Raw genomic sequence first — 18,104 nt, forward strand, 5'->3', positions numbered from 1 at the left:
TTAAATTGTTGGAGACAGTGAGATTGTTTTGATTTTGGAACCTGAAAATTTGAGTTTTTTAGAAGGAGATTAGAGTAGTTTAACTCTCTTTTCCTCTAGCCCCCTAGATTTTGCACCCTGGAATAATTTTTGGCTTTGTTAGTACGCATCACATGACAATCTCTGGTGTGATTTCAGATTCAAGTCATTCAGTGAGTAATTCTTTATCTTCTCTTCAACTGGGATCTAGACTGTGACTAAGCTCTGCAAGTTAATTTCTCCTCTGATTCAGAATTAGTTGCTCTCAGTTTCTCTACAACTATTCTTTCAACTTCTGCAGGAGGCTTTATTTCTTTTCGCACACTATTTCGTGGGTGCTGTTGGGAGATTAGACTGAATGTTGTCTCAGCCTGAGAACCAAAAAACTGTTCCTGAAGAGGTCTTTCCTAGCATATGTATCCTGAAGGATAATTCTGCCAAGTAAAATCTGGTTTAATTTGTGCTAACTGGAACTGGATGCAGAAACATAAATTGGGTATAAATTCAGGGTGGCCACCCCGAGAAAGAACCTGAAGTCTGATATCGGGAGAGGCGTAACAACCAATGCATTTACTAAAGGGTAACACAAGATGCAATCGCAATAGCTGAACAGTGACAAAAATGCTGGCAGGAGCTACAGAGAGAGCTGAACATCTCCCTACACTTTAAAATGCCACAAAAACTTTAAATACAAGGAACAAAAGACTGAAAGTGAATAAAAGTTGGGAACTATGCATGTGTTGAGCTGAGTCAGGAAATGGCATTCTCCCCCAGGATTGGGAGGCAGTGCCCATAGCGCTGAAGTAGCCTACAAAGGCCTGCTGTAACTCACCCTACATATTGTCTAGCATATCCAACCCTCTGGTGGACACACTGGCCATATTACTACCATCCCAACTAATCCCCTACTGCAACAGAGAGATTGGTGTGGACCCTCAGCTCTGTGAGAGGGACGGAGATGCAGAGTTCCCCTTTCTGAAACTTCTTTGCTCCCTGGTAACTACACACAGCATTCTGGTTATGTAGAGGGCTGCTGATTGGAGTCAGAAGGCCCTGATCTGGTTATTCTTAAGTCTTTCCAATGTGTTCAATGGGAGCTGGATTAGTGACCACGTGATCGTTCCCCTCTATTCGACATTGGTGAGGCCTCATCTGGAGTACTGTGTCCAGTTTTGGGCCCCACACTACAAGAAGGATGTGGATAAATTGGAGAGAGTCCAGCGAAGGGCAACAAAAATGATTAGGGGTCTAGAACACATGACTTATGAGGAGAGGCTGAGGGAGCTGGGATTGTTTAGCCTGCAGAAGAGAAGAATGAGGGGGGATTTGATAGCTGCTTTCAACTACCTGAAAGGGGGTTCCAAAGAGGATGGCTCTAGACTGTTCTCAATGGTAGCAGATGACAGAACGAGGAGTAATGGTCTCAAGTTGCAGTGGGGGAGGTTTAGATTGGATATTAGGAAAAACTTTTTCACTAAGAGGGTGGTGAAACACTGGAATGCGTTACCTAGGGAGGTGGTAGAATCTCCTTCCTTAGAGGTTTTTAAGGTCAGGCTTGACAAAGCCCTGGCTGGGATGATTTATTTATTTATGGGAATTGGTCCTGCTTCGAGCAGGGGGTTGGACTAGATGACCTTCTGGGGTCCCTTCCAACCCTGATATTCTATGATTCTATGACCCAAGACAATGGTTAGTAGAGCAGAATGTTTTACTAATGCTAATTTCAGTTTAGTTTGCAAACAAAAAGAATCTGCTGCAGCACACGAGAATGCAGCCCACAGAAATCACACTTCACTGACAGAATATGAAACATACATACAAACTTGATAGATGAAATCCTAGCCTCAGTGAAATCAATGAGAGTTTTTCCATGGGTTTCAGTAAGCTCACAATTTCACCCAATGAGTAGAAAATGTACACGTGCAAGGATTCATGGGTAGGCTGTTACAAAGTAAAATTAAATATGCCTCAGTCGTGACTGTATTTTCTTTTATTAAAAAGGCATACAAAGCTTCCGAAAATCCGTCTCATATGTTTAGATTGTAAAATTTTTGAGTTAGAAACTGTATTCTTACTTTATGTATGTAGAGTGCCTAGCACCGTGGGATCTTGATCCTCAACTGGAGCCTTTAGACACTACCCCCAGTATAAATAGCTTCCATTATCAAAAGCCATATCACTGGCTTTTTGTCAAGGAAGCAGTTTGAAGGGAAGAATATGACTGCTTTATGGGGGAGAACCTGGTCCCATTGATGTCAATGGCAAAAATTCTTATTGAGTTTTATCAAACTAAGATTTAGTCCTATATGCTTTCCTAAAATAATTAAATCTAGAAATCCAGCATTTCTAAAACTTAGATGATATTTCATATTTGCTTTGTGTTACAAGTATCACTGAGAAAAAATTAAGCTTGTGACATAATGAAATAGTCTTATTGTGATTACAGAACTTTCCAAACACACAAAGTGTCTTTCACAGGTGCGTCAAAATTTTTGACTATAATGCTAAAAACACATACATGTTCTTAACTTTCTGCATGGAGGGCTTGATTTCGCTGGGCTTTGGCTCAGGATCAGCATCAGAGGGACTACTTAGCTGTGTAAAGATAGTCATATGCATAAGCGTTTATAGGATTTTACATAGTGCTGTGAAATCTGTGTTCCACGTGTCAGCGTATTAGATGGTGCCAAGAGGGGGCTGATAAAGAGATTATCCAAGAACTAAAATGAGAAATTTAATCTTCTTGTCCATTGCATAATAAACAGTCTTTTGGATCCACTTTTTATTAGGAGGCTCGAGGTCCATGTATAAGATTTTGCAGGCATTTCCTACAACCAGCTGCCTAGCTAGCCATTTGCTGATGCTTTCATCCTATCACAACAATAGTGAAATTGACAAATACAACTTATGGCAAGTGGCAGGCCTTCTAAAATCTAACCCCCCTCTTAAGGGCTGAATGAGAACTCCTCAGGTTGAGGGCATCTCCTACACCCTGTTGCCAGAGTCTCTGCATTAGCTATAATGGGGATGAACAAGGGAGGTGAGCTTGCAGTGTTCCAGTAGCCCCAGTACCCTGCAAAACTGATACAGAGGAATAGCTGCCACATCAGCAGCAGATCATCCACACTGTGCTCTTCATGTGTTTTTTTTTTTTTCCCTCCCTAACTGCTTTATATTCTATTTCCATAGAGCCTGAACGCTTGGGCTTTGTGCAAGTAAAATGAAACTCAACCTAAGTATATAACCATAGGTTTGCCTCAGACATCTTATTTTTTTAAGTTTGGCCTTTATGTTTTTGGAATGGGGGAAGGGTTGACAATATCCCCACCACAGGATGTTTTTGATCAATACATTTTAAATTTTAAAAAAATAAATGCAATGTGCTTAACTTCTCATACCAATGAGCACTGATTGTTTTAAAACTGCATTTAAGTCAATGTGAAGTTTATATCTACCCACATGTGTGAAAGGATGGATTCTGAGAATTGTTGAATACTCAATTTTCACTGAAACCAGTAGAAGAGTTGAAGCCACTAGGTGAATCAAGCCAATAATGATTAAGAATCTTAACTCATTTATGTATTTCTTCATTACTAAACCTTTTAAAGCATACACCTTTTCATTTTTGTTACTATTTTAAATGTTTCTGGGATGTTTTCTGAGTGTAGAGAGGTTCAGTTCTCCCTATGAATCTGATGGTTTACACAAGCCCTTTTTTGGTACTATTGGGTGACAGAGATCACAACCTGTTACCTTTGAGTAAGTGCATACATTGTTATGCTACTCCTGACCCAGGGCTGATCTACACTAAAAAATTAGACCGACCCAACTACATTGCTCAGAGATGTGAAAAATCCACAACCCTGAGCGATATAGTAAAGCTGACCTATGCCCCCATATAGATACGCTAGGTCAACAGAAGAACTCTTTTATCAACCTAGCTACTGCCTCTCAGGGAGATGGATTATCTATGCCGGTGGGAGAACCCCTCCTATTGGCATAGGTAACGTTCATATTGTAGATATATAGACTACAATATAGACATTTGGCACTTCAAATGTAGACAAGCCTTCAGCCTCCCTGGTAGTCAGACTTCACGTTCTATCTCTGAGGTGCTCCACCTGGCACGGTCTTGAATTTGTCACCACACCCAATTCCAGTCATTACAAATTAGATCAGGTTTTATTGATAGCATAGGGAAAAAAAGACACAAGAAAATCAAAGCTAGTTAAATAAACATTTTTATTAAATTAGAAATAAAATAAAATCTGGCAGGCCACTACAAAAAAGGCTCCTATGGGTAGGTCTACCCTGTATTTGGGAGTGAGCCTCCCAGCCCACGTCCACAGACTTGTTCTAGCAGGGCTTCAGCTAACATGCTAAAAGTAGGTGTGTAGACATTGCAGATTGGGCTCTGAAGACTGGGTGGGGGAGGCCTTGCCAATGCCAAAGGGTCATCTACTCAGCTATTTCTAGCACACTAGTGAGAGCTTCACTAGCATGAGTCTGCGGACATGCAGGGTATATATACCCTAAGTGGCCAAGACTTAGTTACAGGCAGTTGTTTAAGGAAACTGACACATTATCTAAAAGTACTTTCCGTTGTTGTCTCCCTGCGCTTAGCGCCATGGTCAGTGTGTCCATAGACCCATTGACTCTCTCAAGCCCCAGCATGCTTGAAGAAAGATGAATATCCACCCCAAGGTACGTGTCCGTTCCAGGATGGATCTTTGTTTTACAAGAAACAATCCTCCACAGACACCATTTGCCTATTTCACAATCACAAACAACGTTTCAAGTAACACTAATATTAAGAACAACAAGGAGTCTGGTGGCACCTTTAAAGACTAACAGATTTATTTGAGCATAAGCTTTTGTGGGTAAAAACCCCACTTCTTCAGATGCATGGAGTGAAAATGCATCTGAAGAAGTGGGGTTTTTACCCACAAAAGCTTATGCTCAAATAAATCTATTAGTCTTTAAAGGTGCCACCGGACTCCTTGCTGTTTTTGTGGATACCGACTAACCCGGCCACCCCCGATACTAATATTAAGCCAACTTTTATCAAAAATAATGAAACCAGATTCCACATTTGAAATTCATCTCCAGAACTCTCAATATTCTTGTATTGCTACAATTACAATTTGTAATCAACATACTGACCATTCTAAGTCCCAATCCTGAAGTTTGTTCTATACAAATGGAGTCCTATGCCTGTGGACATCCCTTTGAAATTAATTGGAATCTGCATAGGTTCAGGAGGTCTGCCTGACATTATCTCTCATATCAGATTAAAATACCTGTGTTATTATTTCCATTGAGTTAGTGATACAACAATATTTTAGTGTAGGACTCCCACAAAATTTCCCTGTGATTAACCCTATTTCCCAGAGGTGCAGGACTGAAGATACTATTAATTTCCATGTAAACAGTATCACTTTCTCAGAACCACACCTAAGTAAGAGGGCAACATCTATGGCAGGAGTAATTTTGCCATAAAATCACCACTAAAGACAAGGTGAATGAACTTCATTAAAGGTAGGGAACTCACCCAAAGAATCTCTTCCATTTGGTGGCAAACTTTTAACAAAGACCCCCAGTGGCTCCTCCAGAGAATCACTGCTTTGAGTTCACAAATTAACTAAAAAGAAAAGGAGTACTTGTGGCACCTTAGAGACTAACCAATTTATTTGAGCATGAGCTTTCGTGAGCTACAGCTCACTTCATCGGATGCATACCGTGGAAACTGCAGCAGACTTTATAATACACACAGAGAATATGAAACAATACCTCCTCCCACCCCACTGTCCTGCTGGTAATAGCTTATCTAAAGTGATCATCAAGTTGGGCCATTTCCAGCACAAATCCAGGTTTTCTCACCCTCCACCTGCAGGAGAGTGAATTTGTGTGGGGGGGTGGAGGGTGAGAAAACCTGGATTTGTGCTGGAAATGGCCCAACTTGATGATCACTTTAGATAAGCTATTACCAGCAGGACAGTGGGGTGGGAGGAGGTATTGTTTCATATTCTCTGTGTGTATATAAAGTCTGCTGCAGTTTCCACGGTATGCATCCGATGAAGTGAGCTGTAGCTCACGAAAGCTCATGCTCAAATAAATTGGTTAGTCTCTAAGGTGCCACAAGGACTCCTTTTCTTTTTGCGAATACAGACTAACACGGCTGTTACTCTGAAACCTGTCACAAATGAACTAGTCAATCTGATTTCAGGTGCATTGTCATGGTTCATGTATATTAACATATATTAAAAGAGTATATTCTGAAATTTGACAAGCCAGCGTAACTACCATTCATGCCAATGGCGTTAGGCACAGTGAGAGAACAAGTTCTATAAAGGATGCATATTATGGAAGCTACGGAATCTTAAAAACTGTATGACAATTTGCTTCCTTAAACTTTTTGCATCTTCGCTGAACAAGTTTATTTATAAATCAGTGACACTGAATGGATGTCACTGAGAACAGAATCTGGCCATTGGTCCCCCCCCGGAGGTTGCAACTTACCAGGGAAATCACAAATAGGTGTCAAGAGGGAAATTAACCTGCTCTTACCCATACTTTTAAGTGGGAGGTGAGATGAGTCCTGTGTAGATTTTGACTAGATTGGAGTGCTCAGGACAGGCTGTGCCCCGATAGGGAACCTTTGCAAATGATTGTATTATATAAAATCTCTGAAGTGCATGAATAACCATGTGCCCTCTCTTGATACTTTTAAAGCAATGGATAGCAAGTAAAATAGAAACAAAACATTAGACAGTTAAATATGGTAAGTGGGATTGACATCTTTTCATTTAAAGAGCCCAAACCACAGATTTGATCTGATTGACTGATACTTCGGTTTTTGTGTTTGTTTTTTTATTAGTAGAAAATTTTAAAGGGCTGTTGGTTTAATATTGGCACTTCCTTTGTCTACAACTCTTCCAAGTGTTAGTGAAGAGTGATGTTTCCAAATAGGTATTGACTTCTGACTTTTTGTTTTCACATCAAAGTATTGCTTTGCATTAAAGGCTTTCAGAGGATTAGGAAAACTGTATACATCACAAGGTCGAGAGTAAAGATTTCTCAGTAGTAAAAAATGTAACGTACTGCTCTGATTTCACATAAATATCTAAAATTAAAATCAAAGTACACAGGCCTCTTCAGTGTTAATTTAAGATTTCTTTAACAGAAGCATATTTTCTAGGGAAATCCCTGAAGGCCTTTCACTTAACCACCTGCCATTGGTGGTTCTCAAGCTTCATTGGTGGACTCAGAAGCTCAGAATTATTTGCTGGGGAATTGCTAACAGAAAAATTATCTATTCAGGAGGATGAGAATGAGTATACTCCAGCCTTGTAACAAAGCCCTCTATTTAAACACCATGAGTCAGAGTCTGATCTCATTTAAGGTATGTCTGGAGCTGGAAGTGCGATTTCTAGCTTGGGTGGAAGTACGCACACTAGCTTTGATCCAGCTAGTACACTTAAAGCAGAAGTGTGGCCACAGCAGCGCAGGTGATAGGATGGACTAGCTGCCCTGAGTACAATCCTGCATGGAACCCTAGGTACTTACTTGTGTGGCTAGCCCATCTCTTTGCCCACACCTCTGCATCTACACTTCTAGTTTTAGCATGCTAGTACAATCAAAGCTAGCGTGCATATATCTACCTGAGCTGGAAATTACACCTCTAGCTCAAGTGTAGAGGTACACTTACACTGGTGTTAATACAGACTTACTCCTCCAAAGTTACTTGGGTGGCAGAGCCAATATACTTAACTGTGGTGAAGTTACTCCCCATTCACACTGATGTTTCTGAGATCAGAATCTAGCCCCAACTTTAACATACAAAGGGCCATCTAGGTGCATCCCTTTATTGGGGATAAGATGATGCACAGCAAACTGGAACAAGCTCTATGCCGTATAAGGGGAATGTTCTCTCTGCTATATTCTTACGTGGGTTTAGAGAACTCATCTGTCTGCTGCATGGCTAGCACGCTCTGCTGACTGGTGTGTGAAGCTTTGGTTCTGTTTACATGCCACTTCTCCCCATCCTTTGGGGCACTGCATAGCCAGGGAAACTGAATCATAGAAACATAGGGCTGGAAGGGATGGTCATCTCCACCCCACTGTGCTGAGGCAGAATTAAGTACACCTAGACCATACCTGACAGATGTTTATCTAACCTGTTCAAGATAGTTATTGCAGGGACTGCTGGTAAGAAGAGACAGGGCTGTTCAAGGGCACAGAGGAGGACTGATGCACATCATCTTCCATCCAGCCCTACAGAAGATGCCCAAAAAGTTAATATAGCTCCAATCACTTATAGTAGCCAAATTCTGAAATCTTTATTTGGGGCCAAATTTTACTATTGTTAACACCTTGTTGACTGACATGGGGTATGCAGGACTGTATTAACTTTTCTGCAGGCTGCCAGGGACCAGAGATCCTGAAGAGGTTCAGGGCCTCCAAGCAGACAGTCCTGGCCCCCCACGTCGCCCTACAACTGTGAAAAACTTGGGGAAATCCATCAGGCTGCATGATACTTTTCTATGGGTTTGGGGAGAAAACACTGCTCCTGACAGGATGCTGTGGGAAAAATCTCCACAAGGATTTCTTTGCAAATAGTTTCTTCCCATGGCTTTCATCACAGAAGGGGACAACCTAATCACCACGTTTTATTTCCACTACAAGTCAGTGTGACAAAAACTAATATTATTTAAGAGACAGCATGAGACCAAACTTAAAATTTGTAAAAACTATCTTTTACAAAACTAACTTTGCCCTGCAAAGTTAAAAACAAAACAAAAGGCAGGGAAGGAAAGAGCCCATATTTGCTTCCTTGGGATGTATAAAGAAGGCCTGAAAGTTTGCCCCAACAAATGTTTTTCACATTGGAGAGTCACATCTTGTCATTCTGCTTTTTGTAAACAAACAAAACCCTCTGTGGATACCTGGCCTTCTCTCACTTCCTTGATACCTGTGATGTCATGATTGTGAAACTTGAACAAATGTTTTGGGAACATAATTTAGCCACTCCTTAAACTCTTGTTTTTGTTTAGTCCTCACTGACTCAGATGAGACACAAAATGTTGAAAGAAAAGATTTCTTTGTTACAGATTCAACACACCAGCCCCTTTAACTAAGAGCTAAGAAATCTCCCATTATTTCCAGTTCTCCAAAGATACCTTCAGCAAACCAGGGAAGAGAAGAGAGAACATTCCTGATATTTCTAAGGTAGAGGACATGTAGAATTTAAACCTTTCAATACCTTCTTTATACATAATAAATTTAAAATATTATAAAATGACCCTGATCTTCCAATCGGATTTGCTCAGATGGACCACTAGGAAAAAAGGTGCTTTTTTCAATTGAACTAGCTTTATCTGATGGAATATCCCATCTGACACTAATGTAGACACAATTTAGCACCATTAGCTTGATTTCTAACAAGTTGGGTTATAGCCTATGGTCCTGCCTAGGCTTGAGCTAACTCAACTGAGAAAAAGCACCCTTTTCCTAGTTTAGCAAAGGCCAATGGTCTGTGCATCAGAGCACGGGGCCACACATGTGTATCCCCTGCACAATCGGGAATACTGGTACAACTAGTGAAAACTTCAAACCAGTTAAAATTTGTAAGTTCACCCATTGTAACTCTTACAACAGCGAATAAAATATTTTCCAACAAAGGTGACTGTTTAAAGTTGACTGTGTCCCTATAGTTGTCTGAAGCTTAGGAAACTATAAATGGCATGGGTCAAAAACATTTCAGCTGAACAGTTTTCCATTTGAAAATGGAGATTTCAGTGGAAGCAAAATCTTTCATAGGAATGTACCAATTGCATCAAAACTTTTAATGGAAGGCTGGCAGGGAGGCCAGTTGACCCAGTTCCTAACCTGATGGGCTGCGCAGTCCCATGGCTGTTCCATGACATTTTTTGAAATTTTGACTTTTCATCCCAACGCAGGATTATTTTCCCTCCTCACACCACAACCCCAAAAGTTTCCATAGGATGGCAATTATGTTTCCAACCAGCTGGACTATAAACAGCCAGCAAAACCACTGAAAAGTACATTATCTTATTAAGAGAATTTTTTAAAAAATCTAAGATATTAATAATGTCAGTAAAAGGAGTTCTTTATTTGGAAAGTTTTGTTTAACTTAGCAGTATCCATTCAAGACAGGTGAAAACAAAACCAATAGAACTGGCAAGGTTATGGAAGCCTCACTGGGTTAAAACAAGGAGTAGTCCTTGTGGCACCTTAGAAACTAACAAATTTATCTGGCCATAAGCTTTGACGGGCTAACACCCACCTCATCAGATGCATGGAGTGAAAAATAAACCAACAAATAAATCGGTTAGTCTCCAAGGTGCCACAAGGACTCCTTGTTTTCGCTCATACAGACTAACAGGGCTACCCCCTCTGAGACCTGGCACTGAGTTAAGAGTCCTGTCAAGCACTCAAGGCAGACCCGCCAGGGTGAGGGGTGGGAATGGTCACATTTAACAGCTGGAAGACGGAGTAAAAGAACCGCGCCCGCCGCCAGGCACATTCCTAGACGCACCCCAGGCTACTCAGCAACTATTTAAAAAAAAAAAAACACCACACCCCAAACATCTCGGTACAGGTGCAAAACCCGACAGTAACGAAGCGCTGAGAATGCCCCCCCCCCCCAGCAGGGCTCCCGCCTGGGGGCTCCCCGCCCGCCATTACCGCCGCTGCTGTCTGAAGGCAAGAACAGCCCGGCGGGGCGAGGCGCGGCTGCGGGGCGAGGCGCGGCTGCGGGCCGGGCCGGGCCGGGCCGGGCGTGGCGGGAGGGAAAAGGTGCAAGTCGCCCTCGGCCCCGTGCAACCCTGTGAGGCGCTTCTCGCGCGGCAGCTACGCCCCGCTCGCCCCCCACCGCCCCTCCGGCCGGGCTGCGTGGCCGCCCAGCCGCCTCCCGGCCCACGCCGCCCCGCGGGGCTAGGGACTCACCGTGACGAGAAGCAGCAGCAGCGCCTCCAGCCCTCCGGCTCCCGGGACCCGCGCCATGGCCGAGTCAGTCGCCCGCCCGCCCGCTTTCCCCCGGCGCCCGCTGCCCTGTGCCCAAAGCGGCGGCCGCCCGGGACGGGACTCAGTCCGGGGCGGGATTCCTTCCCCCGCCCGCTGAGGCAGCCGGCACGCGGGAGCCGCGGAGGGGTGGAGTGCGGCGCGCGGGGCGGCTGGCCTGACATTTGTACACCTGGGGGGAGGGGGCAGGTGAATCCCGCCTTCCTCCGAGGCAGGGCTGGGAGGGGGGAGCGGGGAGGTGACGTCTCCCAGGCCCCTTCGGGACAGGGGGAGGGGCAGCGGCCGCCCTGCTTCCCTCCGGGCTGCGGACTAACCGGAGCCGGGGGCTGGAAGCTGCCGGGCCCCTCAGCCGCCGCCGCCTCTGCTTGCAGAGACCGCAGCGTCCCGGTGGGAACGAGTTTCCCTTCGCCGCGCGGCGCGGCCGAGCCCGCTGGGAACCGCTCCTCGGGCTTCTGTCCGGGGAAGACACAATAAGGCCGGGAGGAGACAACGTCCAAGCGGCCGGCGATACGCCTGTGAACTCAAGCGCTGGCTGCGCCACAGCCGCCCCTTGCGCCCGACGGCGAGCGCCGGGGCGGGGTGGGGACGCGGAGCGGGGAACGAACGGGGGTGTTTTGTGGAAGCGCCAGCCACAGACGACGCAGCTGCTTACCTGGGAAAGGCCCCGCTGTCCCAGCGAGCCCTGGCCCGTTTCCCGGGGCGCTCCTCGGGTTCTTGCCACGCACACCGCAGCGCTCCTGGAAGGGAACAGCATGGGCCAGCCCTGGACGCTGACCGGCTCTGTTCCTTCACTCATCAGCTACAGCCTTGGCAGGCGCAATACTTCCCTCCCGTCCTGGAGGGACCACTGACCGGGATCGGGGGGTTGTTTATCCTCTAGGCCTGGTCGCTCCTTGGATTTTTTCTAGGGCGAGAACTTTTATTAAAACTTTTGTTTTGTTTTTATGTTGCAGCTACTCTTTTTCCGATGGGGATCTGGGCATATCTATCTATCTATCTATCTCCCCACCCTTGTCAGTACCGAGTTTCTCTAATAAACAGACTTGTTTTCTATGTTGATCTTTGATTGTTACGTGCCTCTGCTTCTCACGCCACAAGGCTTATCCCCACTCGCTGCGGGGTAGCTTTCCCAAAGGATTCTTCACACATAGCATGCTTTTGTCTCTGGGCAGGTTTGGGCTGAACAGGTGTTTGTATGAGGGTTTCAAATATAGGGAAGGCTCTTTCCATTCCACCCCGCCCGCAAGAACACCACAAGTCATAGCAAGCGGAGTATGCTTCACAGCCAATCCTTTCACAAAGAGGCAGCCTTCATTAATGAGGAATGCGGCTTCCCAGGGAAAACATGGACTCATGGAAAAGTGGTAAGAAGAATTGCTCCAACACAGCCTGCCAATGTTGATGATGCTCCTAATCTGTGTTCCATACCCTGCAAGCCGTTTCCTTTGTATCCCTTTCTGATACTGCTCTCTGCTCAACACCACCTGATTAATTAGCACCGAGCAGTCCAGAATCTAATGATTTCCAAGGGGGGAGGGACGGGACAATTAAGGTAAGCATGCTTCTTACTTTTACAAGGATTGGACGCCTTTATGCGAATAGATGCTGATTAATTAGCATTGATTAGGTCAGATTCAACTGTGGTAAATACCTTTTCACATCATTTCTGAATTAACCAATTCTAATATCATGAACAGAATTCGGACTCTTTCAGAGGAATAGCCACCCAGGAGCATTTTGCATCATACATGCAGCATCTCCATAAATAACTCCATCTGAAACAACTGCAATAGTTAGACACAAAATGGTAAGTTGAGGCCAGAGAACCAGCATTACCTCAGAATGTATTCACTTTTGTTGATTTAGGAAATAGTGATATAGAAATTGCTGCTGCCTTTCTATGCACATCATATTGCTGCTTAGAAAAAAATCAGTGATACCGCATGTCCAAGTGCAGTGGCTGCAGTGTTATATTCCTAGCTCTGCCCCGCGTTACAGTCTCACTGGTCAAGGAACATAACTTCTCTATGCCGAAGTGTAGCTACTTGTGAATGGGTGCATTAATGGTTTTGTTCCTCACAAACATGCTTTGAGGCTTACCTAATGTTAGTAGAAGTGCTGCGATCCTATTTTAAAGTTTTGTAATTCTTGAATGAAAGAAGCAATATAAGTGGAAATTATTATAATTTTAAGGTGTGCAGTGGAGAATAGGACTGAAGCCCTTAATATGATCTATATACAGTATTTTTAATTGGGTGAGCTATACCAAGGTTCAAAGCTCTGGGTATATTATGACTGATGGCCTAAGAGTTCCAGAATCATTATAATGTAAATGAACGTGTCTCATGTCAAAGATCTGTAAGGAAAGCTCATTCATTTGCAGATTAATAGACTACTACAAAATTTTTTGGTAATTTTTTGTGCTCTCCAATGTAGCCAAGTGGAACCTTGATGCAAGTGCTAATTATTTGTTAGGGCCATTTGTTAGTGGAATACATTTCTACAACTAATCAAAATAATTTCTGCGTTAAAATAAAGTGAAACCTTCTTATTTCCATTTAAAATCAATTAAAAATAATAGACCCATGTCAAGTATTGAGGCCCCAGTCCTGCAAACACTTAGTCAAGTGTGCAACTTTATTCGTTTGTGTAATCTCACTGATTTCACATGCATAAGCCTTTGTAGGAGTAGTGCCAGATGCAGGAATAGTGAGCTGCCAGGAAGCAGCAGTAACTCTTGTCCCCCAGAGTCCAGCCAGAGAAAGATCAGCCACGAGAGCCAGGGAGTATGTGGAAGCTGTGCTCCCAGAAACTTCCTTCTGCCAGACCTGCTCTTGTGATGCTGATAACATTCACATAAGTCAGTCAAAGCTCCTGCAAATACTTTCAATTACCACTAATGCTGAGCTTCCTGATTTCTTGTTTATCATTTTTATAGCACTCATTATTGACATACCTAAACATTTTTATGAATTTATCTGTATATCAGCTTCCTTTTAAGATAGGAAAATATTATTCCTATTGTATGGAGGTAACTTTCCCAAGTTCACATTTGACATCTGGCAGATCCAGGAGCTAAATTCACATCTATCTGTTTCCAGCCTAGTCCCTTCACCACATGACCATCCATTCAATTTCACGGATATATGCTATAAACTAGCCTCCCAGCTTTCCTTACGGATCTTTGATATAATGAGACACTTTCATTTACATTGTAATGATGCTGGTGCTCTTAGGCTGTCAATCATAATATACCCAGAGCTTTGAATCTATCTTTAACTCACACAATTAAAAATATAGATAATATTAAGGGCTTCAGTCCTGTTCTCCAAGACATGGTATACACCTTAAAAATTACAATAATTTGCACTTATTTTGCTTCTTTCATTCAAGAATTACAAATGTTTAAAATAGAATCTCAGTACTTTTACTAACGTTAGCTCTAAAACTGGTCTGCAATTATGGCCCAGGAAATCAGTTTATACATGATACAGGTAAACAATACAAGGATACAGGTGCTTGTATCCTTCTGCTAGCTGGTATAGGTTCAAAGTTCAAACATGCTGAAAAACAATACGGAAGTGCTCCAAAGCTGAGCTCAGCTCAGGCTGAGTTTCTTTGCATAACACCCTGTTCGTTATTGAAATCTACAAATGACCAAGCCCCATCCACAGTCCATGGAAGACAGTGTAAGTCTTTCCAATTACAGGAGAAGTGCGGAGTAACAAACACACCAGTCAATCACATACCTCATTTGGAACCGTAAGTACACAATCAGGCAGCAGCTGAGACAAAAAAAAAAAATAAAATAAGGAAATACCATACAGTACTGTGTTAAACATAAACTACTAAAAAGATAAAGGGAAAGTTGAAAAAAAAAGATTTGCAGGATAAGGAAATTATTTCTGTGCTTGTTCCATTTAAATTAAGATGGTTAAAAGCAGCATTTTTCATCTGCATAGTAGAGTTTCAAAGCTGTATTAAGTCAGTGTTCAGTTGTAAACTTTTGAAAAAACAACCATAATTTTGTTCAGGGTTATGAACATTTCAAAGTTACGAACAGCCTCCATTTCCAAGGTGTTCGTAACTCTGAGGTTCTACTGTACTTTGATGAGTATTGGAGCAGGCCCTAAATTGCTATTCCTTTCTAAAAGTTTAAACATCCATATAATTTTCTTCATATAGATTGAACAACAAATACACAATTTCATAAAAATATTATTTTTGTAATAAGTCACAGTATTACAGTATTTATTATGAGCACATCCAGCGCCATCTTCTGAGTGACAGTAATGAGACCTGTGTACTTCCAGTGAAACATTCTCATGTGATCACTCATGAGTGCCAGTCTCATTTCATGCTGAGTAAAGCTAGAGTAACAATTTTAGCATATGATTAATTTCTTTTTTTGGGGTGGGGAAGAAGGGAGTGGGTGGGAGGTTAGATTAAAACATCCAGGGTCCAACCTACTTCCTTATGAAATCAATGAAAATCTGATATAATGCCTTTAAAAGTGTTGAAACCAAAGACTTGACAATCATCTATAATTTTTAAAATCAAGTTGTTGAATTAAATGGAACAGGTACAGTATTTAACAAGTTTCAGAGTAGCAGCCGTGTTAGTCTGTATTTGCAAAAAGAAAAGGAGGACTTGTGGCACCTTAGAGACTAACCAATTTATTTGAGTATAAGCTTTCGTCAGCTACAGCTCACTTCATCTACAGCAGGAAATCCAGAGTCTAGCTGTGATGAAATGCTCCGAGCTCATTGTATGTCATATTAAGGTAATATGAGAATATTTTTCATTGTCTTAAAAATCACACTCCACCCTGGTCCATTGTTTTAAAATTCTTACCACACAGTTCTTGTGACTATTGTCAATGATCTGTTCAAGTATTTGCAATTAAAGGGCGTTGCCCAGATTTCACAGAGTTGCACAAGAATTCGCTTCTAACTACTATTAATTTTAACACCTATTGAGTTTAAATATTACACCTCTGTGTCTCAGATTCCCCAGCTGTAAAATGGGATAATGATACTGATTTCCTTTGTAAAGTGATTTGTGAGTTACTGATAGAAAATGGTATCATAAGTAAAAATTTTAAGTAAAAAATTTATTATTATTTATTTATTTATAAATTTATTATTATTATTAATAGGATTAAGAAAAAAACTTTTTGTATTAAGGCCCTGATCCATTAAGCATGTTTAACTTTAAGCAGGCGTAACCCCATTAATTACAAAGTTATGCCTGTGCTTAAGAGCTTACGGGGTTTGGGCCTATGTGAGAATATTGGTTGAAAAGTATAAAGTACAGACAGGGAAGAGTGGTTCAGTGTCATTACTTTCTACTAAACAGATTATAGTTGGACACATACAAAAATGCTTCTGATTCTTCTGTGTTCATAAACTGTATTTGGTTGATCCTTTCTGTGTCTCCTCTATTCAGATCTTTTTAATAAATTCAGGGTGTTTATTTCCCTTTCACTGGCTGGAATAATTTCCCTCCTCCTTCTGTTCTACCTCTTCTCAAACTCAATCTCTGTCTCCTTTCTTTCCCACTTAACTTTCTTCCCGTCCCTATTCTGTGTTCTCTCTGTCATAATTACTGTCCGTTTCCTCCTCCTTTTCTTTGTCAACCTTGTATTTTGTGGTACCAATGGATAGTAGCTAGATGTCAGCAGCTGTGCCATACTCTGATCCTTTGGGCTCCGTGATTATGGCAGGCTGCAAAGGGAATGCTGTTGATAATTCTAGAAAATTTTACCTGTAATTCAGGGAGACGCTGTAGGGAGATACTACAGAACAGGGTGCCAAATGCAGAACTTGGCTTTCATGGCATGATCCAAAGCCCACTGAAACCACTGGAAAGATTCCCATTGATTTCAATGAATTTTGAATCAGGCTTTTGCTTGGGCAGCATGGATATAGGAAAGGAAGTGTGCAGTCCCTGTGCAGGAGTGTTACTAGAAAACTGATTGTTCCCTTGTATAGCAAAGTTGCTTAACTATAATTCATTTAAATTATGTGAGTTCTAATTACACATTTCAGTTGGCATGTTGAACAAGTGACCTGTTTGCTTGGCAAAGCTGTTACAACCTGACAAAATTCTTTTCTTTAACACAGGTTTCTGACATTGTACCAAAGTCCGAAAAAGAAAGGCCCTTCCACTGCACAGAAAAGAGAGTGGCAGAACAATTCATTTGTTGTTTCAATCCACTCTACAACACAGCTCATTTGATATGGATTTGTATGTTATCTAAAACGTCTTTCATTAAAATACACAGTGATGCTCTTTATGGGTAAGCTCAGGTAGGGTAGCCAGACATTGGAGGGAGTAAGCTAAATTAAAGCTATTGATAGACATATATGTTGTGAATCAATCCCTTTTTTCTGTTTGTGAATCATTCACAAACAGACTTTGATATTTACAGATCATCTTTGTAGTTATTCAATAAACAGCTTCTGCAAACAAATTGCAGCCTGAATAGGGGAGGAAATTACTACTGCTCGCATTGAAGACAATAAGAATTTTGCTGTTGACTCCAGTTGAAGCAGGATTTCCCCCTTAGTGTTAAAGGCCATGTCTATGCTAGAAACTTTTTCCAGTATAGCAATGTTGGTTGGAGGAGGGGTGATTATTTTGTGACATTTCTACACTGGCTAACACCCTAGTTTAGGCACAATTATACTGATACAAAAATCTTTTTGCTGGTATACCTTATTACAGGTTTGGTGACCGTATAAGATATACTACCTACCTCACTTTTTACCAGTATAAACTGCTTTAGCCTAAGAGTGTTCGCTGGTATAGTTATACCAGTATAGATTTATCAGAAATCCTTTTCTAGTATGTACCTGGCCAAAGGCACGGGACTTGAAAAAAATGTACCTAGAGATCAGGAAAAAATGCCTAAGGCTTGGAAACAAGCAATAATATTTTCATTGTATAGTAAGTATGGAAAAGGGGACGAGAGACCGACAAAAGTATTAGTAATCAAGAGGTTAGAGAGTTGGTGTTCTTGCAATAGAGCTGAGGAAAAA

The 18,104-nt window shown here is 42.1% G+C and overlaps 1 protein-coding gene across 1 annotated transcript in view; it reads right to left on the minus strand.

The window, feature by feature from the left end:
- DSG2 (desmoglein 2) overlaps window positions 1-11,043 on the minus strand; it is a 41,365-nt gene extending 30,322 nt beyond the window's left edge. The window contains exon 1 of the mRNA XM_077808688.1: window positions 10,987-11,043. Coding sequence (XP_077664814.1) covers window positions 10,987-11,043 — 57 coding nt within the window. The remainder of the gene's footprint in view (window positions 1-10,986) is intronic.
- Between the last annotated feature and the right edge of the window lie 7,061 nt (window positions 11,044-18,104).

The sequence above is a fragment of the Eretmochelys imbricata genome, chromosome 2 (assembly GCF_965152235.1).
Source record: "Eretmochelys imbricata isolate rEreImb1 chromosome 2, rEreImb1.hap1, whole genome shotgun sequence".
Classification (NCBI taxonomy): domain Eukaryota; kingdom Metazoa; phylum Chordata; order Testudines; family Cheloniidae; genus Eretmochelys; species Eretmochelys imbricata.